The sequence below is a fragment of the Balaenoptera acutorostrata genome, chromosome 8 (assembly GCF_949987535.1).
Source record: "Balaenoptera acutorostrata chromosome 8, mBalAcu1.1, whole genome shotgun sequence".
Classification (NCBI taxonomy): Eukaryota; Metazoa; Chordata; class Mammalia; order Artiodactyla; family Balaenopteridae; genus Balaenoptera; species Balaenoptera acutorostrata.
In genome coordinates, this window is record NC_080071.1 from 11,863,410 (window position 1) to 11,884,915 (window position 21,506).

Sequence of the window (21,506 nt, forward strand, 5' to 3'; positions counted from 1 at the left end):
TCTTTCCTGACCCCAGTTCACACTCCAAAAGCTCAGACCAGTAAAAAAATTTTTTTAAAAGACCCAACAAAACAACAGAAACTAACCAGCATCATAAAATTGAGAGAGACCAAAAAAGCAAACAAACCAACCTAATCAGGGCCTGAAATCGATGGAGCTGATTGCCTGGCTTGATTTTTTTTGTAAATGGCCTTGGAGAGGACACCCCCTTATGGGGCTCCCCTCCCCACCCCTCGGTGCTTTTAGGAATGAGGACTTCCTCCCTTTATATAGAGATGGTGGGTCAGGGAATATTAATTATGCATCATTCCGCTTTCAGTGATGTTTATGTGGATGAAGTAGGATCGAGGGAAATGAGCACTAAATATATTTTAATCACCTTTGCTGCTTTGAAAGTATTCCCACAGATAATCGTCAGCTCATAGCAGCGTCAGTGCATCTGTCCGCCCGCCTCCCCTCGTCCCCTGGGTGAGAGAGAGGGAAGCGGCCTGCAGCGTATGGCATAGTCTGCTTCTTGAGTAACTAAAAGAAATTCCCGATGCTCTTGGGCCAGGGTCATCTTGCTAGCACAGTCACTGAAAAAACAGAGGCCCTAAATTCGAGTCAGGGCCCAGTTGGTTTCCGGGCTGATTGGATTGTCACCATGTGTCTCAGTCTACAGAGTGCGACACTGTCCCCCCAGCTGTGGAGTAGCTCTGCTCTGAAGGGGCTTAGCGCGCGCGACCTTCTCAAGAAACCTCCCCAAGGAGTCCGCCGGGGCCAGGGTTTAAACCGACCCAAATCAGATCTCCAGGAGAGAAATCCTATTCTACACCTCACTCCAGAGACTCAGGGCACGATAATGTTTTGGGGTTTTTTTTTCCCCACCTCAACTGATCTCAAGAGATCAACGTGGAGAAAAAAACTCAAATACTTCTCTACTAAAAAGAAAATATACTGCTCGATACCTGTTTCGATTTTGATGTTACCAGGAGAAAGTGTGTCTGCCTCCTTCTTCATTAATATATTCTGCAGCCATGTGAGTCCATTTCTTTTTATTTTGTGGAGCAGAGGAGGCCCTCATTCCTGCTTTTATCTCACAATTCTACTTAAGTGCAAATGGAGTTGAAATACATCATTTGTGTGAAAAATGAGATGGGCAATTTGGAAAACATAATTTTAAAACAGGCCACCAGCACTAGCATGCAATCAAAGTAATGGGTTAATTTTAATTTTCTTTCTTGCTCGCAGATGTCCTTGAGGGTTATAATGGGACAATTTTTGCGTATGGACAGACATCATCAGGAAAAACGCACACCATGGAGGTAAGGTTGCAGCGCGCTGTTATGTCGTCTCTGAGATGACTGAACGGAAGTGGTGCTTCCAGCAAACTGCGAGGTGCATGCGGCTTTTTGACTGGGCAGTGGATGGTTAAGGGGTGGTTATGTCTGTGTCACAATTTTTTGTGTCTTTGAGGAGTTTTAAAAATATTGTTGAGTAATAAAATCTCAGGAGTTCAGTATTTTAAAAAATCCTTTGTTGATAGCTCTGTCAAAATAGGAACAATAAATTCTATTTAAAATAATCATCGATAAGCTAAACGGTGGTGCGAGTATCCCTGTGGACTGCCGCCCCAGTCTTACTGAGAAAGTCTGTTGTGAAAATCATTTAGTCTAAGAAGGGCCTCTGGGGAGGCGAGTCTCTTCTGAATAAATAAAAAATGGTAGGTCAGAGGTTGAGAGAAGTTGGCTTGTGGACCAAATGCAGCCCACAGACATATTTTTGTTTGACCTGCACAGTGTTTTTTGTTTGTTTGTTTGTTTTTAATTGCAGGCCGTGTTTAAAATGGGATGGTTTCAAACAATTCTAAGTATCCAACTTTGGTTGAAAATGCTGAAGATCTGGCAACTCTGGGTGAAATGTCACCGTAATATAAAGTGTCAGCTTCACTGGAGCAGTGTCCTTCGTTGTCTTGTTCACCTTTTTACTCACGTTGCTATTGTGTGGGACCGTGGTGGTCACCTAGGAAGCCTTCGATAAAATATCTGTGAAAACGATAGCCTCATGGTGGCCCTGGCTGACGCACGTTTGGGGGGCTGGGCCCTCCAGCGTACCCTAGTCCCCTCCACGCACATTGTGAGCAAGTGTTCAGTATCCTTCCCCGGAGGAGACTTACACACCTGGGCTCTCTGTGCACTTGAGGGTGTGACACCAGCTCTGATTGTTAGCCCTGGAGCTCTGTGGTTCCAGGCTGTCTTCCAGACAGGGCACGCCTGCAGACAAAATTGGTCCCCTTTACCTCTTCTTGTCCTGCTTTTTGCCGTGGATCGGACTCCTATATGGCCTTTGGGGCTGGATAATTCTTCTAAAGGCTGGGCCCACCTGACAGGTGAGGAGAGGTGAAAGAGCAGTTATTATAAGAAACTACACAGAGGAAGTTTGGGGAATTCAGCTTACAAGCAGCAGGGTAAGATGAATCCTTAATCCTTCAAGCTTATGTTTTTCATTTACTGTCCCGTCTTGGGAATGTCACTGAGACAGGCTGCTGCAGAATCGGTTTAGCTTATGAATCATTGCTATTGAAGAAGAGATTTCAAAGGCTCGAGGCTGAAATCCCCAGGGCTCTGATGTTCTGCTCACACCGATTTCAAGTGTGGGGTGTGACTCTGGGGATCTCATTCCTGTTGTGTTGACTCGCTTCCCCCCCCCATTTTGCTGGAGACAGAGTGGTTCAGAGATTGTACGGATTAAAGGAAGCACGAGGTTTATTTGCCACCTTTTCTAGACGGAGCAGGACTGTTTCCTGACACCTGAGCGTTTCCGTCTGTCTTCTCTGCATCTCACATCCTACTGCAGTACTCCTCGGAAATGGTGGTACAGGCATGGCCGTCCCCACTCTCCGGCTCTGGCCCCTCGCCTGCCTCTCCTCCTGGGCCCCAGACCCTTAACCTTCTAGGCGCTAGAAAAGCCGCAGTGATATACATTTCCTAAGTTCCACCCACTCCAGTAACCATGGACAGAACCTTCTTCATGGTTCATAAGGCATGAGAGAGAGAGAGAGAGAGAGATATTAAGAGATGGCTTCTCATGAGGGAATCATTCCTTAGTTCTCTGGAAAATTACCAAACAGTATACAATACAAAAAATGCAATATTTAAAATCCCCCCACATCTTACAAAAATGCCTCTACGAGTGACCTTTTAAGCTTTGGGATTAATTCGTCTTTGGGACATACAGGGTGTTTGCTAAATGTCAGAAATTTAAATTGTAAACTGTCAAAGGAGAGACCTGTCCCCAGAGTAAAACCTTAGTTTGTGTTTTGTGTGTATGGCGGGGGTAGGTGGGTGTGAGGAGATGGCAAAGAGGTACGCCAGCTCCTTCACACTATAATTGGAGACGTCTTATTAAACGAGGGCATCGCCAGCCCTCTGTGACTCACGGTGTCAGCCGCGCAAATCCTGGCGCAGTGTTATGGCTCCAGAGGGAATCACGGGGCCTAAAGGGAATGGGATTCTGTGCGGGGCCACTCTTCACAGCTGCCTAAATTCTGTCTCCTTTCCATCCTCGTCAGTTTTAAAAGGTTGCTAGTAATGAGCTGCTTTTCTTTATTGTGACTTTGGAGGATCACGTGCTTAGGCCCACAGGAGGAAGGAGTGGGGTGGCTGTGGGGTCCTTTCCAAGCACCTTCTCACCCGCTACACACACTTCATCTGGCTCTTTCTGTTGGGTGATTTTAGGTTGGAGAAAAGGTAGGGGATATTTTAGAGGAAAACAGAGGAAAGGAGGAACCCCAAGCTGAAACCCAGAGACTGTAGGAGACCAGGAAACCCAAGATCCTGGAATGCAATTAAATTTAAAAAAAAAACCCCGCAGGGCTCTCACCATCTGAAAGGAGGATTTTATGTATTCCGCATTACACATTGTGATCCTTTAAAGGCTTTTGCAAGGGGCTGTTAACTCCCTGAATGGACAGAGCTGTCACATTTAAAAGCTGTTTTCCATTTTAATCCCCTCCGTTTTGGGTCTGACATCCAATGGTGATTCCATTACCTTCTACTGAGGGGAACAAACAGATAAGCCAACATAAAATTGGAAAGATTAGCTTCTGAAAATGGCGCATTTCAGGCGGATTTTTAGTGCAAAGAGGAAATACTTGGCAGTGTTGGTGCTAAGCTCCATAGGACCCTTGGTGCACTGGGCCCTGGCTGGGCTCTGGCTGGCAGCGCTCAGGGGAGGGTTGGAAGCGAGGTCCCTGAGTGCCGACTGCCTGGGGAAGAGAGGGCTGGGCCTTTGTTCAGCGCGGGAGGCTGGGAAGGGCTTCTCTCGGCCCCGTGCCTCACTTTGTGGCCCTCTTCTGCACACGGATTTAGATGGATGGAGACACGCAGTGTTTTTCCTTCTGCCCAAAGGGACACCTGGAGGCCCTGGAAGGGTGGGTGCAGGCTGCCCTGCTGCGAGGAGTTGCCAAGTGATTTTTAATGAGCCTGTCTGAGTGCATTGGGGCTCTTGCGCTGACAGGCCCCCTGCTCTCCCATCTTAAGTGTTTCAGGAAACTCTGTCCTGCTTGGGAGGCTGAGGAGGCCACGGGGGCTGGAACAAAGGGAGTCTTGTTCCGTGGCCAGTGGCCTGGGTCTGGTTTCTGCTTTCACATGTGCTCCGAGAAGGCCACCTTCAGAAGTGGGAAAAGTTTTTGAAGAGGATTATACAGATGCAAGCATTAAAATGTCTCTTCTTTTTGCTTTCTGGGAGAAACGAGATGACGGAGCGGGACATTCCACTCGAGTCCATCCCTGATCCTCCAGCCCACTGAACTTGTCGTTGTTCTCTCAGTTCCGCCCTTTGTTCTGTTGCTCCCATCTCCTCTCCTCTGCCCACATCCTCTTTGTCCATCCTTAATCTTACTCATCCCTCAGGATTTGGTGTCTCTCAAGGAAGCCATCCGTATCACCCCAGCTGGAAGGGACTTTTCTGTTCTCTGAGTTTCTATAGCTCTTTGCCTCCTGACCACCTTTTACTGCCTGAGGTGACTGTTTATTGTATGTGTACATGTGCGTTTCATTTGCAAAGCAGTCAACATAGATGCAGTGAAGACCTTTATGGAACACTGCGATGGTCCAGCAGAGGGTCTTCCAGGTCCCCACGGAGAGGGGCAAGGGACTGAATAGCACCGCAAGTATGGGGTCAGAAGGACCAAGACAACTGATGGTTGCAAGGCACTTTATTTAGAATCTACTGAATCTTATATAGACAGAAGAGGAACCCATGAAGTTGCTTATCGTCCCAGTTCAGTCACCACCATGGACGTCAGCAAGTTTACAACGACCTTGAACATTAACTTCTCTTAACTAGGCACGCACAGCCCCCAGCCATAAGGAACAACCAAGACTCTCAGTTCCCTGAGGTCTCCTGGCCTGAGATAGCTTTACTGATCTCTTTTACATTCCCCAGGCCTGGAACAAAGAGTGCATTCCAAGTCAAGGAAACAAAGCCCTTAAGTGACTCTGCTTTTTGTGAGAGACATACTGTCTCCACCAGGAGTTACCTTCGGCTAAGACTGCATGCCTCCCACAGGTCCCCCTTTTTTCTTTTTTAAAGCATGTTGTTGTAAACGCAAACCATGGAGCTCAGTACTGAGACGAACATATCGGTGCAGAACAAATTTTACAAAGCATGGGATAATTGCCAACATAAGAAAATACATAATGGCTAGAGATAAGCCACCCTGAATCCAGTTTTGGGGATTGAGCCAATGTAGTTGACTAACCAACCCTTTTTATAATTTCTGTTGGATCACTTTCATCTAGGTGCGATTCTTGTATAGCTTGAATTTCTGCATTTAATTTACGTATATCTAAACTAATTTTGCTGTCAGACCATACACTAAGAATATGCATTTTGATTCTTTCCCTATCCCAGTCAGATTCATTGTACTTATGCGCCGTTACACAGATCCAAGAATATTTAGCATGACAATTCAATTTCATTCTAATCTTTAGAACATTAATTTGATCTCCCAGACTTAAGACCACATCTTTTAATTCATCAAGTTCAGTTTTTAATTGGGAATCCATATGACTTTGAAGAGCCAAAGCCACACTGGTACTTTTAGATAACTGGTTGACAAAGTGGGCTTTATTCACACTTTTGGATAGAGCAATCCCGGCCGTGGCTGCAGTGGCAGATAAAGCAGCCAACATAGCCAAAAACATTGTCATAGGGGTAAAAGAAGTCCTTTGAGCAGTCACTAATTCCTGAACTTGAGCCACCAACTTCTTCAATTGACCCCAAGTCGGAGGATCACTTTGCCGAGTGCTTCGTGCTGGATGCCTCCTTTTCCGACCTCTTCTCTTGGGATCCATCCCTGAAGTAGTCTTCACATTCAGCGAGAGGCACCGCATCCTCCGAATCAGCTGCGGGGTCTTTCTTGCCATCTACCTGTCTAACGAGACTTTCAGGAAGCCACCGAGGGGAATCAGCACTTCTAGGAAAAACACAAACATGACCTCAACCCCAGATTAAAACTGGATCAGGTCCATTCCATATATTTGTCAGAAGGTCCTTCCACAGCACCTGTGCCGAAGCTCCTTGAGCTGTGAAAGCGGCCATCAGACGTTCAAAAGCTGTGTTACCTGCTCGATCAACTGTCAAAAAATTTAAAATAAACAAGGCATGATTCAATAAGGCATGGGGTGTCTTAGCATATTCCCCCTTTTGTATTTTAGAAAGAGTGAGCTTTAGAGCTAGATTCGCACGTTCAACAATGCCTTGTCCTTGAGGATTGTAAGGAATACCAGTAAGGTGAGTAATGCCGAAAGTAGCACAGAAAGAAGCAAAAGAAGTACTAGTATAGCCAGGGGCATTATCCGTTTTAAGTATTTGGGGAATTCCCATGAAGGCAAAACAATGAAATAAGTGGGTAATAACATGCTTTGTGGCTTCTCCAGTCTGGGCAGTAGCACAAAGGAAGCCAGAATAAGTGTCAATAGTTACATGAACAAACTGAAGCTTTCCAAAGGAAGAAACATGAGTAACATCCATTTGCCATATATGAGCAGGGCGAAGACCGCGAGGATTGACTCCCAGGATGAGGAACTGGGAGATGTGGAGCCCATTGGGAACATCGTTTAACAATTTGTCTAGCGGCCTCTCGAGAAACGGCAAATTGTTTTTGTAACATGGCTGAAGATTGATGATGTAAAGAATGAGAATTTTGAGCGTGTTGCACAGTAGCAGGCTGGGTCACAACACCTGCTAAAGATTTAGTGAGAGAATCTGCCAAAGTGTTACCAAAAGTCAATGGTCCAGGCAGGGAAGAATGTGCTCTGATATGAAGCACTGCGACGGGACCTTGATGTGTACGAATTAAATGCTGTAGAGTCATAAAGGTATGAAATAATTGATCATCATTAGTATGGCCAAGTGTGGCAGTTTCCAAAGCTACTAGGACCTCAACTAAATAACAACTATCAGAATATAGATTAAAAGATACCGTGGGAAATTTTTGAAAGGCCATAATAATGGCATGTAATTCAACTCGCTGAGCAGAGCGTAGGTTAGTACGTTCTTTAATTTGGATGCCAGTATCTGTGATTATAGCTGTAATGCCGTTAGATGATCCATCTGTAAAAACAGTAAAGGCATTTGGTAGAGGGAAACGTTTAATGATTGTGGGAAAAATGTAAGGAGTAGTGAGACTAAATTGTATTAATTTATCAGCAGGATAATGGTTATCTATAGGGCCAGAATACCCACAAAAGGCTAATCCCCATACATTGCTGTGCTGCAATAACCAAGTGAAATGTTCTGAATTATAAGGCAAAATTATGTGTGTAGGGTCATAGCCAAAAAGCTGCATACATCGAGTTCTTCCCATCTGCACTAAAGAAGCAGTTAATTCATAATAAGGAGTAATAACTTTAGAAGGAGTTACTTTCATATGAAGCCATTCAAGAATCCCCACAGGTTGCCACAAAACTCCCATAGGGACATGTGGAGTAGGACAAATGATTAATTTTACAGGCAAATCTAAATGTATATGGGTTAATTGCGCTTGCTGTATAGCAGCATTGACCAATTGTAAGGCCTTGGCTCCCTGAGAAGTCAGTGTACGTGGAGATAAAGGGTTAGAATCGCCTTTTAAAATATCAAACAAAGGTTGTAATTGGGCAGTAGTTAATTTTAAAGAAGGTCTCAACCAATTAATGTCTCCTAAGAGTTTTTGAACATCATTTAATGTATGTAACTGGTCAGTACGTATCTCAATTTTCTGTGGAATAATTTGTGTGGCATTGATAAATTTTCCCAGATAAGCAAAAGGGGATGTTTTTTGAATCTTATCATCTGCTATTACTAGGCCAAAAGTTTGAAGTGATTTTTGTAGTTGTTCAAAAGCATGCTGTAACATAGTGACATTAGAATGAGCTAATAATATATCATTCATGTAATGAATTAAATATAAAGAAGGAAACTGAAGACGGACAGGTTGCAATGCCTGAGCAACATATTTCTGACATAGAGTAGGATATTAGCCATACCTTGAGGCAACACCCTCCACTGATATCGTTGCATAGGCTCTCGAAAGTTAACAGCAGGCACACTAACTGCAAAACGCTTTTTATCTTCAGGATGTAAGGGAATAGTAAAAAAAAAAAACAATCCTTTAAATCTATAACAATAATATGAAAAGTATAAGGAATGGCCGAAGGAGAAGGAAGACCTGGTTGTAATGCTTCCATAATTAACATAGTTTGATTGACAGCCCTTAAATCTTGTAATAGTCGATATTTTCCTGACTTTTTTTGTATAACGAATATTGGAGTGTTCCAAGAACTAATAGAAGGTTCTAAATGTCCAAATGATAGTTGCTCATTGACCAATTGACGAGCAGCTAATAACTTCTCCTGAGTCAGGGGCCATTGGTCCACCCACACAGGTGAATCACTCAACCATGTTATGGGATCAACAGTGAGTGGAGGAGACTCCAAGGCCCCTAAGAAAAACCCAGTCCCTGTCTATTAGTGAAAGTCCTTGGAACAACAGGTTCAACAATTCCCTGTTGGTTAATGTCTAAGCCTCCATTAGGAAAAAAACCTTGGTTCAATAACATATTAGTCACAGTAGGGTTAAGGCTATACAATAACATTCCCATATCTTTAAGTATATCATGGCCCCATAAGTTAATGGGCAATCCAGGAACAATGTAAGGTTGAAAATAACCCATATGCCCTTCTGAATCCTGCCATTTTAATAATTGAGCACTTTGCAGAGGGGCAGTTGTTTGTCCTATTCCTTGTAGCTCCGAAATGGATGAATGAACAGGCCATTGTTTTGGCCAATGAATTTGGGTCATAACTGACACGTCAGCTCCAGTATCTAAGAGCCCCAAAAACCATTTACCATTAATCATCAATTGCATCTGTGGGCGTTGCCTTTCTATTTTTTGAACCCAATAAGTTGCATTAGAGGAGCCAAAAGCTTTAGTTCCCCTCTTCTGATGTTGTAATATGTTTCCCTCAGGCACATATGGAAACAGAATAAGTTGAGCAATCTTATCACCTGAGTTAATAGTAATAATTTTTTTTCAATGTGTAAGCCATAATTTTAATTTCTCCCTCATAATCAGCATCTACAATTCCTGGCAGGATAGTTAATCCTTTCATAGAAACACTACTCCGGCCTAAAATAAGGCCAGCTGTCCCCGGAGGTAAAGGCCCAAAAACTCCTGTAGATAAAGCTTGAGGCTCTATTCCAGGTGTTAATACATATCTGGAGGAGGCACTGAGGTCGGAACAGGGAGGAGATACCGGGCCGAGATTTTGCTTCATAAAACTCTTGGGTATAGTCTGAGGAGGACAAATAGACAGGTTTCCTAGACTCTTGGGGACACTCTGTGGAGGGCAGATGGTCACTGCCCCTATTGTTTGGCGGGGCCAGGGAGGGCCCCGCAAGAAGTTTCCCGACAGAGGAGTTCCATCTCTATGGGTCTGAGATCGACATTCCTTAGCCCAGTGTTTTCCTCTCTGACATCGAGGACACAAACCAGGTGCCCTGGGTCCTGTAGGCGCCTCCACCCCTAGGCCAGCCTTGGCACCGGGGGAAGCCCTACAGTCTTTGGCAAAACGACCAGGTCTGCCACATTTAAAACATGGACCCCTTTTTCTAGTAGGTTGGACTATGCCAGCTTTTGTAAGTGCGGCAGCAATAGCAGTTCCTTGTACATAAGCAGGTCCAATATCTGAGTAAAGGCGAATATAATCCTCTAAGGTTCCTTTTTTTTCCCAAGGTCTAATAGCCACCTGGCAAGCACTATTAGCATTTTAGAAAGCCAATTGTCTCACTATGATAGTTCCTGTAGGGCCATCCACAATCAAGCGCCCCACTGCCTGAAGCAGCCGATCCACAAAATCTGCATAAGGTTCATCGGGCCCTTGTCTAATTTTTGAAATATCTTCTGTTTTTTGAGTGGAAGGCAATTTCCTCCAGGCTTGTAGAGCTAAACGATTAATTTGAGGATAGGCTATTGCTGGATAAGTGAGCTGATCTTGCAAAGACGTATATTGTCCTTCTCCTACCAACATGTCATAACCAATAGGGATATTGTGAGCAGCGTTCTTTTCGGCTTGCTTAGCAGCCCTCTCAAAAAAGTCTGATTTCCACATGAGGTAATCCCCCCCCATTCAAGCAGGCTCGTGCAATAGATTTCCAATCCGAGGGAGGTAAAGCCTCCCCGGCTATAGTATCAATCAGAGCTGTTGTAAAAGGGGCTGTAGCCCTGTCTTGGGCACATGCTGCCTTCAGATCTTTCACAACTTTAAAAGGGATAGCCTGATGTTCCCTAATACCCTGCTGAGGATTCTTAGGATCTGGTCTTTCAATAACCGGGCAGCAAAACAAAGGATCTTCTCCTCTTTGCATTGCCCCTTGAATAGCCCTCTGCAGCGGGCTCAAAGGGACAGCATCATGTGACTTACTCACATTCAGTTTTTTAAGAGACTTTTCCACCAGAGCTAATAAAACATCATCATTAGGATATTTATTCCTTTCATGTCGTGCAGCTTCCTCAGCAAGATTAAAAGTCACATCCTCCTCTGAAAAAGGAGGGCTGATTGCAGCCTCCGCAAGCGGCGGAGCAGAAGATACAGGCTTAATGTATTCCCCTTCAGAAAGGCGGGGTACAGAATCATGGGGGGGTTCCAAGCATTCCTTGATCAAATTCCATAAACTAAAAGTAATAATCGGAACTTGAGTTGGGCCATTGGCCTTATAATGATTGCGAAGCTCTTCCCCTACTTTCTCCCATATAGCGGCATCTATAGAACCTCCCTCAGGAAACCAAGGAGAAACCTCATATACATGCTGTAAGAACTCAGAGATCTGTGAGGTAGATAACCTTCATGCCCCATGCCTTTAACATAGACAGCAGCACTTGGGCGAACAACTCTCGCTCCTTGGAGCCTTTTTGTCCCATCTTATTTTACTTCTGACTCTATCTGCCTTATGCTTTCAGTTTCACTTATTATATTCGTGGCGGCCACTTATCTTCTATATTCCGCATAAGGATCTGCTTACCTCTTTTTCTGTACTTCCTCACCCGTCAGGTCCCTGTGTGGGCGCCACTTGCGACGGTCCAGCCACCGCAGAGGGTCTTCCAGGTCCCCACGGAGAGGGGCAAGGGACTGAATAGCACCGCGAGTATGGGGTCAGAAGGACCAAGACAACTGATGGTTGCAAGGCACTTTATTTAGAATCTACTGAATCTTATATAGACAGAAGAGGAACCCATGAAGTTGCTTATCGTCTCAGTTCAGTCACCACCATGGATGTCAGCAAGTTTACAACGACCTTGAATATTAACTTCTCTTAACTAGGCACGCACAGCCCCCAGCCATAAGGAACAACCAGGACTCTCATTTCCCTGAGGTCTCTTGGCCTGAGATAGCTTTGCTGATCTCTTTTACATTCCCCAGGCCTGGAACAAAGAGTGCATTCCAAGTCAAGGAAACAAAGCCCTTAAGTGACTTTGCTTTTTGTGAGAGACATACTGTCTCCACCAGGAGTTACCTCCGGCTAAGACTGCATGCCTCCCACAGAACACCTCTCTGTCTCACATACACATCACACACATCCATCCTCACCACGCACATACCCCACACCCGCCACGCCACACACCCACCACCCATCAATAGCCCTGCACACGCATCCACATGCCACTCACACCCACACACTGCACACACCACACATACCACAGGTACACACACTACACGAACACACAGCCACACCACACCCAAACTCCATACACAGAAATCAACACTGCACACACACCCACATGACACACATCCACACCACACACCACACATCCACATGTACCACACACCCACACTATGTATGTGAACACCACACACACACACACACTACACACCATGTACATTAACACCACACACACACAGATTGTTTTGGCAGCCTTAGTTTACTGAGCATAAAGGCCCTCACCACTCTTGGGTTTACGAGCTAGAGCAAGCATCCCAGCCCCTAAACCTGCGGTAGACTTGGACATCACTCTGTCACTGTGGGGATGGGGGTATTATTAGGTGTTCTCCAAATGAACGTGTGCTCCTTCTCATGTGATTTTTGGGTTGGGTCTTCAGGGCAACAAAACAGGAAGTGTCCAGACTCATCCTGGTTCTGCCTTGGTTCTTACCCTGCCAAAGGCAAACAAAGGATGTCAATACTTGTATGCACCCAGAATCAATTGGAAGATAAATCCGTTGAAAGGGGAAGCATCTAGGGAAACAGATTTGAGTCAACTATAAATGATTTTTGGATTATTGATCATTCTTCTTTGGCTGTGGGCCACTGAAAAGAGAAGCTAAAGGATTATGATGAATTATTAAAGAGCTCTGGGTGGCAGTGTGGGGGGCACTCTTTGGACCCTCTTGAGTCAGATTGGCCCAGTGGTGTCACATTTGACTGTGTTTTCACTGTAGGTACCATTTCTGCCAGCAAGTTCCATAGTCCAGAGCAGGTGGGGTCCAATATTTGATTTGTTACATGTTTTATGATGGTCTAGGAGAAGTGAAGTCTCAGTGATTTGGTTTTGTTTTCATTAGATATATATATTAATGGTTTGGGGTGGAAACATGTTTTTCAGACTCTTAAAGTCAAGTAAACCCCAGCACCTGCTTGAGAGAATGTATCATGAGCTGAATAATAACATGTATTGTCACTAAGCACATTATATATACTATTTAATTAAAATTCTACAGTAATTCTATGCAGTAGACACTATACCAAGTATCATAAGCAGTGGGAGGAAATACATATGCCCTGGCCACCCTGCCTTTAGGGAGTGTACAGTTAAACTAAAAAAACAACAGAAACACATCAAATGATTTAGGGTCCTTAGCAGATGAGGCATTCCAGGAGAGTACCTGTTTTCCGAGTAAGAGCCAGAGGCCAGATGTGTCTGAATTCGGCTTTTCTCTTGCTTTGAACAGAGTGGAAGGTCGGGAATCAGGTGCGTGAAGGAAGACTCATAATGGAAAGTGCTTTGTGGCCTGTAGTCAGTGCCAGGGTTCATGCACCTTCTTGCTTTTGGTAACTCAAATGTTGTCTTGGAAGTCATCTTGTTAGAGAAGCACCAGGCAGTGAACCTCTGAAAGAAAAAGAGGACTTGATTGAGGAAAACAAAGCAGATCTTGCAGGTATTGGGCAGATTTTGAACAAAGATGTATGAGTCAAAGTTGTAAAGGCTGTTGAGCATCCCTGGAAAACTAAAGAGCAGACTGGCTTTGCTTCCAGTTCCATTTCTTCCTAGAGTTTTAGAACTTCTGAAAGGCACATGTGATTCTCTGGGAAGAGAGTTGCTGGCGATCACTTTAGACGTGTGTTGGTATGCTGACGGGTTGTTTAACCTGTGATAGAACTTTTAAGTGTTCCTTTGGTGTGGGCGTGAAGAAGGCTCTCTAGGAGTTGTGCACCGAGGTCCTTGCTAAGCCTGTTGCTTGAAACACTTCTAGAGCTCTTCTTTAGGAATTGCTTTCAGGTCCTTTGCTGTCTCTTTTTGAAACCCTTCAGAGGTGGCAAATTCTGGATCCTGAAAATGGATTTAGTGATAGTCCAAATAACAGAAACATTCACCTATCCATCCACACCTTAGGTAAAATGAATAGAAATGGAAAAAGGCAGGGAAAGAATAAGAGAATATTTTATAAGCAGATTTATGTATTAGAAACAGTCAAAAATTATTTGGAACAGTTCGGGCTGGGAATTAACAGATTTTTAAAAGAAATCGATAAAATGGATTTTCTTGATTGGTGTGTAAAGTGCTACTGAAGGTATTTCCAGAATAAGTTTCTTAGAAATTTTTGAGCAATGATGATGTGAATGAAACTGTATCTATCAGCTCTCAAGGTGATTTCATTAAGGCAGATTAACTTGGATTTGTAGGTTCTGGTCAGTTTGTAAAATTTCCAAAACAAAGCCCACATTTAGTATGTTACAGTCACACATGTAACCTCATTCTTTCTCCCTTTCTGTCCTTCCTTCCCTCCTTCCTACCCACACGCTCACCCACATACACACTGATCTGCTGCCCGCAGTGACAGCAGGAGGGGATGTTGGGGGCCTTTAAGGCCGGCAGGACATGCTCTCCCCTGCCTGGTTGAGTTACCCCGCTAACTGTTGGTCTGTTGGCAGGTCGGGTAGATCTCCTAGGGAGCAGGCAGTCCTGCGTGGTGCTCCCTGTTCCACGGAGTCCTGTTTAAGAAGCCCAGGTTCGGTCCCTTCTCTCTCTCTCACATGTCGCCCAGCGCTCTTTAGCTCACTGTGTTTGTCTTTTTCACTCACTAGGGGAAGCTACACGACCCTCAACTCATGGGCATCATCCCAAGGATCGCACACGACATCTTTGACCATATCTATTCCATGGATGAAAACCTGGAGTTCCACATCAAGGTGAGTGCTATTATTGAGTCCCAAGAGAAGAAACTGAGCCCCAAATCGTGTTTCTTTGCTCTTCTCTTTTATGTACACGTAGAAGATTTTATCTAATTTAAATGACATTCCTGTGATCAGCAGAACCATATTTATTAGTTAATGACTCAGGCTAATACTGAGGAAATACTGAGGTAAAGTAAAAGCCCTTTTTAGGATGGAATCATCTTGGTAGTTGTCTGAATTCTACCCTTTACCCTGTGGATTTCTGTAGATCTGACTGGCATGTGTCCATGATTGGATGAGGACAGCAATTCCCAAAGTGTGTTCCATGGAATACAATCCCTCATATTATTACTCAAGTGGGCTACCACGGAAAAGGCTTATGTGGTCAAATTAACTGGGAAAACACTTTGTTGAACAATGTTAAATTTACCCCAAGCTTAAATATGCTAATGTGTAATGCAGTTCTGCAAAGTGGACATGTACTATATTACATTTCCTATCTTATTTGACTGTGGACATACTTTACCCTCCTTGGAGGATGACAGACTAGTATTTTGAGGAGCGCATTCTGAGAAATGTTAGGAAAGGGAATTCTTTTCCTCCTTGTTTTTGTTTTTGTTTTTGTTTTTCAAACCTATGTTCTGGCTTAAATTTGAATTGAAAGAGAGATTTCTACTCTCAACTATAGCTGTGAATTCATAACATTTGGTAGAAGGGGTATATTCATTGGAACGCCTTTGTTTGCAATGACTGAAAGCTACTTGTTTAAGCAAATAGAGGAAGTTGTTATAAGATACAGAATCTGACAGCAGGCATGGGGGCGGGGAGTTGTGGAGAAGTAAGAAATCCAGGCTCTGCTTTTCCTATTTTTTTTTTAACTTAAAAAAAATTGCGATATAGTTCACATACCAAAAATTTAACCTTTTTAAAGTGTACAGTTTGATAGTTTTTAGTATATTTTCAAAATTGTACAACCATGATCACTATTTACTTCCAGAACATTTTCATTACCCCCAAAAGAAACTCCATCTCCATTACAGTCCCCACGTTTCTTAATTTCTTTAATCCCCACCCTCTTGCTTAATTTCTTTCCCTTGCTCCAGACCTTCTCTTTTCTGTGTGTGGGAAAGAGGGTGCATGGCAGCTCCTGCTCTACATTCCCTTATTTCCACTTCCTCATTCCCCTGGGGAGGGGCCCATTGGCCCAGCCTCCAGTAGGTACCCCCCACCCCCAGCTCCGATGAGCTGTGTCCAGGATGCACGTGGCTGGTAGGGTCCCCGCCACAGTGACTGGGGACGGGGTTGACAAGGGGGTGGAGGAGAAAGGGGCAGTTAGCAGACTTGCAGGTGAGCAGATCAACCAAGAGGCTGATCATCCTTGAAGGCTGGGACCCAAGTGCCTAGGCCCATCATTTTAGAGGTGAGAAACCGAAGTTCAAAGATATAGAGCCAGGGGCTTCCCTGGTGGCGCAGTGGTTGGGAGTCTGCCTGCCAGTGCAGGGCACACGGGTTCGAGCCCTGGTCTAGGAGGATCCCACATGCCGCGGAGCAACTCGGCCCGTGAGCCACAATTACTGAGCCTGCGCGTCTGGAGCCTGTGCTCGGCAACGAGAGGCCGCGATAGTGAGAGGCCCGCGCACCGCGATGAAGAGTGGCCCCCGCTTGCCACAACTAGAGAAAGCCCTCGCACGGAAACGAAGACCCAACACAGCCATACATACATACATACATACATACATAAAAAGAATGTAAGCAGACAAGGATAGCATTAAAAAAAAAAAAAAAAAAAAAAAGATATAGAGCCAGATGGCCAGAGTGACATATCAAGTCCTCGGCAGAGTTGAGATTTATTGATTTAATTTATTGATTTAATTTATTTATTTTTGGCTGCGTTGGGTCTTTGTTGCTGCACGCGGGCTGTCTCTAGTTGTGGTGAGTGGGTCTGCTCTTCGTTGCAGTGCGTGGGCTTCTCACTGCAGTGGCTTCTCTTGTTGCGGAGCACAGGCTCTAGGCGCACGGGCTTCAGTAGTTGTGGCTCACGGGCTTCAGTAGTTGTGGCTCGCGGGCTCTAGAGCGCAGGCTCAGTAGTTGTGGCACGTGGGCTTAGTTGCTCTGTGGCATGTGGGATCTTCCCAGACCAGGGCTTGAACCCGTGTCCCCTGCATTGGCAGGCAGATTCTTAACCATTGCGCCACCAGGGAAGCCCCAGAGTTGAGATTTAGATTCTTGATCTGACCAACCCCACATGCAGTACCTGTTCCATTATATTAAATTTCCACCTTTACTTATTTCTGCAGTGTACCTTCCCCAAATTATATAAAAACAAGTCAGAAACTGTTTGCCCAATTATAAAGTACATCCGGCAAATCTTTTTGTTTACAGCTCCTTTTGTTGGCTGAAGCCAGCTTCTCCTCCTTGCTAGAGTTTTTTATATCTGAGGATACAGACACTTGTTGCTTTGATGGGATCAAGATTTAGGAGCTTAGTGCATCTTTAAGGCTGTTTGCATTTAAATACTTTAAACTACAATAGGGTTCTTATGGGATAATCCTGGAGTAAGATGTTAAACCAATTATTGCCGTCAAAATAGGGTCTCATATTAGAATCTTATTAAGATAAAAATAGCCCCAGCATGAAGGGGAAGGAGAGGAGGAACAACACTCACGTCTAGGGCTGAATTTTACAGTCCAGGTTCCTGTCCTGCATTTGTAGTTAGGCTGTCTTATTTCACAAATAATAATTGTAAATGGACAAGTTAGTTATTGACTGCTTCTTATTTTGAACTGAGTAGTTACAGGCTTAATCAAGAAAAAGAGGCTTGATTAAGGCAATATTGAAAATCTGTTCCTTAAAGTGAGTCTCACAGAGGTTTTATTTATTTTTACATCTTTATTGGAGTATAATTGCTTTGCAGTGTTGTGTTAGTTTCTACTGTATAACAAAGTGAATCAGCTATATGCATACATATATCCCCATATCCCCTCCCTCTTGCATCTCCCTCCCACCCTCCCTATCCCACCCCTCTAGGTGGTCACAAAGCACCAAGCTGATCTCCCTGTGCTATGTGGCTGCTTCCCACTAGCTATCTATTTTACATTTGGTAGTGTATATATGTCAATGCTACTCTCTCACTTCATCCCAACTTCCCCTTCCCCCCGCCCCGCCGTGCTCTTAAGTCCATTCTCTACGTCTGCCTCTTTATTCCTGTCCTGCCCCTAGGTTCTTCATGACCATATTTTTTTAAGATTCCATATATATGTGTTAGCATACGGTATTTGTTTTTCTCTTTCTGACTTACTTCACTCTGTATGACAGACTCTAGGTCCATCCACCTCACTACAAATAACTCAATTTCGTTTCTTTTTATGGCTGAGTAATATTCCATTGTATATATGTGCCACGTCTTCTTTATCCATTCATCTGTCGATGGACACTTAGGTTGCTTCCATGTCCTGGCTGTTGTAAATAGAGCTGCAATGAACATTGTGGTACATGACTCTTTTTGAATTATGGTTTTCTCAGGGTATATGCCCCGAGAGTGGGATTGCTGGGTCATATGGTGGCTCTATTTTTAGTTTTTTAAGGAACCTCCATACTGTTCTCCATAGTGGCTGTATCAATTTACATTCCCACCAACAGTGCAAGAGGCTTCCCTTTTCTCCACACCCTCTCCAGCATTTATTGTTTGTAGATTTTTTGATGATGGCCATTCTGACCGGTCTCACAGAGGTTTTAAACATTATTTCTGAACATGCTTTCTCCTAGTGCCAAACAATGCTTATTTATTTTTCTTCCATCTGGTTTTACAAAGTAGTTGAGGTGACAAAAATAACAAAATTCAACGCCCCACCCCAAAGCAGCCACTATGTGCTATGGTAAAAAGAAACTAATAAATCAGAATTCCCTTTCTACTTATATTAAATGTGAACAAGATTCTAATTGCCAGATTTCCTAATATCTAGTTCACAACCGGTCTTTGGATGTCATTAATTTTCTCTGTAACCTGTGGAAATAAGGGCACAAGCTTAAGATCTCAAAGATAACAGAAAAGTCTTAATGAAGACCAGACAATTCTGAAATACATAGAATGGGTTGGAACCAGGGTTGAATGGGCTGCAGAAGGGCTGGGTTAGAAATGTCTAAGGTTAGAGGCCAAGCAGACCCTAGGATTCCAGCCACAGGGAGAGGTTTCCAGAGCAGTAGGTCTTTCAAAGATCAGGTAGTTGTATCTATGACAGAGAGGGTCAGTGACAGGCCTGTTTGACAGACATTCAAGCAGGCAGAGGTTGTTAGGCAGAGGATACTCAGTTACAGATTCCAGGGTTTGAAGCCAGGACCCCAGATCTCAGAGAAACGAGGCATCAGGAGGTTCCAGGCTGAGACACGGACAAAAGGTAATGAACCAGGGCTGAGCTGGGTTGGGATTAGTGCTGGGTTAGGGAGTGTTCACTTTCCCCTGCCTCGAGGCAGGACTGGTCCAGAGCTGGGATGTAGGGGTGAGATTTTAAAGGTAGACTTACGTCCCAGCTTTACAACTACTTTTCAACTTTTTAAAACACCTTTTTGGCTCAATCCTCTTTAGATTTCAAAAAAAAAAAAACCCATGAACTTGAGGGAGAGAACAGTTGATCTGGTCTGCAGAAGGCAAGTGTAGACAGTACAGAATCCTAGAGGGGATTTTTGATATCATCACGTCGAATGGCTTCCTTTGACAGATGGGAGCATTGAGGTCTAGGGTCTCGGTTACTTGTGAATTAAATCTCCAAGATCACGTATCCAGTTAAAGTTGTTCTCAGATATCGGCCTGAGATAAGGTAAGAATCACCTGGGGAGTTTAGAAACGGATTCCTAAATCCTATTCTTGGAGATTCTGATTCAGGAGGGTTGCAGTAGGGTTCAGGGCAATTTAAACAGACGCTATGGGAGATGCTGATCTAGGCAGTGCTGGGACTGAAGTTTGAGAATAACTAATTGGAAGGCGTCCTTTCCCTCTCACAGTCTAGTGTGTTTCATTAAATTGCATTTTGTTCAGATCCTTCCTGGACTCCCCAGAGCTGGCCACTATCACCAGCCCTCTCCCTGTTACTGTGCTGTAGTTCCAAGCAAACTGCCCTTGTCCCCCTCCCCACCTTCTTCATGTGCATGTTTGGAACATGCTCCCTCCCTGGTCTGAAGAGGCTGTTGATGTCATGCCTGAGGTGAGGTCTACTGATTTTTGACAGTTACGTGCAAAGGACGTGTTCTGTTCTAGCCGTTGTCATACCTAGAATTTTGCTTGGTGCTCATCTAAGGTGAAAAGGTAGAGTCCTCCTATAAGGCTGGCTAGCACAGGATGTAAATAACACCTGGCTGGAAGTGAAGGGAACTCTGATGTGGGGCTGGAGAGTGGCCCATTGAGCAGGGACTTGTAGAGCAAGCTGGCAAGCAGGAAGCAGGAGGCCAGGGGAGTGGGCTGGAGCTCTGCCCTCGAGACTCTGAATCTTCACTTTGTAGCCCTCTTCTTACTCTTCGTGGCATAACAGAAAGCTTTTGCAAGTTCTAATAATTATGTTTTTGAAATACAGGGTGGTATTTCTGTTTCAAAATCAATTTTTTTTTAATCAGGTTTCCTATTTTGAAATCTACTTGGACAAAATCAGGGACTTACTCGATGGTGAGTAACCCGAATTCTTGTCTTTTATTTGTTCTGTAACTAAAGTCCAGAAAGGTTGGCATGATTTACAGCACTTCTGCTTAAGGAATTTATAGAGATGTTCTATTGCCTTCAGGCTATCTGCTTATTCTCAGACAAAGCTTTAACTTGAGTCATTGCAAAGTGATTAGATTTACCTATGTTCTGTAACAATTTCTATTTTTTCTCCAATACAGGGTCTTTAACTTTTTTTTTCTTCTTTGCATGTCATCATTATCATCTCTGTAGTATCCAAGACAAACTTGGCTGTTCATGAAGATAAAAACAGAGTCCCGTATGTAAAGGTATGAGGAAAACTTGATTGATGATGCAGTTGATTTCTCTCCAGTCACTGTCATAATTATTACATAAGATGCCCAGAATATTACCTAAAAAGTGCATATAGATATTTAATCATGTTCCTTATATTTAATATTCATCTGGTTAAAAAAAACTGACACTTAATTTCTTCAGTTGTTTCTATGTAAGTATATCACAGATGTCAAATCACATGAGGTAAGAACTGGAGAACTGAACATTTATTATTCACATTTAAAGAGGCTTTGGTATTGAGTACAGTTGTTCATACTTTGCACTTGGGAGAAACCTGTCATAGCATTATGTCTACAACTTCAGTATCTAATTAAAGTTGGTGGCTAGATTGATAGGCAAAGCAAGATTTCATCCATTTCTTTTTCCGTCATTGGTTTCCTTCTTTATTTTCTGTCTCCACTGCTGATGAGTGTGGACATGTACTTAAAATCTGACACTTATTTTATGGTTTACTTCTGGGTTTCCTGGCGTTTGCTCAGACTTCTTTTTAATGTAGACTGCAAGCCCTAGGCGAGGAGGAAAAGTTGTTGGGTCGACAGTGCAGCCTTTCTCTGGATTGGCAGCTCTAGAAGAGAAGTGGGAAAAT

The 21,506-nt window shown here is 43.9% G+C and overlaps 1 protein-coding gene across 2 annotated transcripts in view; it reads left to right on the forward strand.

Annotated features, from left to right (window-relative positions):
• Nucleotides 1-21,506, forward strand: part of KIF5C (kinesin family member 5C) — a 179,420-nt gene that overhangs the window by 69,017 nt on the left and 88,897 nt on the right. For both annotated transcript variants that reach the window (XM_007183036.2, XM_057551553.1), the window contains exons 3-6: nt 1,231-1,304; nt 14,827-14,931; nt 20,521-20,569; nt 20,837-20,892. In XM_007183036.2, the coding sequence (XP_007183098.2) occupies nt 1,231-1,304; nt 14,827-14,931; nt 20,521-20,569; nt 20,837-20,892 (284 nt within the window). The remainder of the gene's footprint in view (nt 1-1,230; nt 1,305-14,826; nt 14,932-20,520; nt 20,570-20,836; nt 20,893-21,506) is intronic.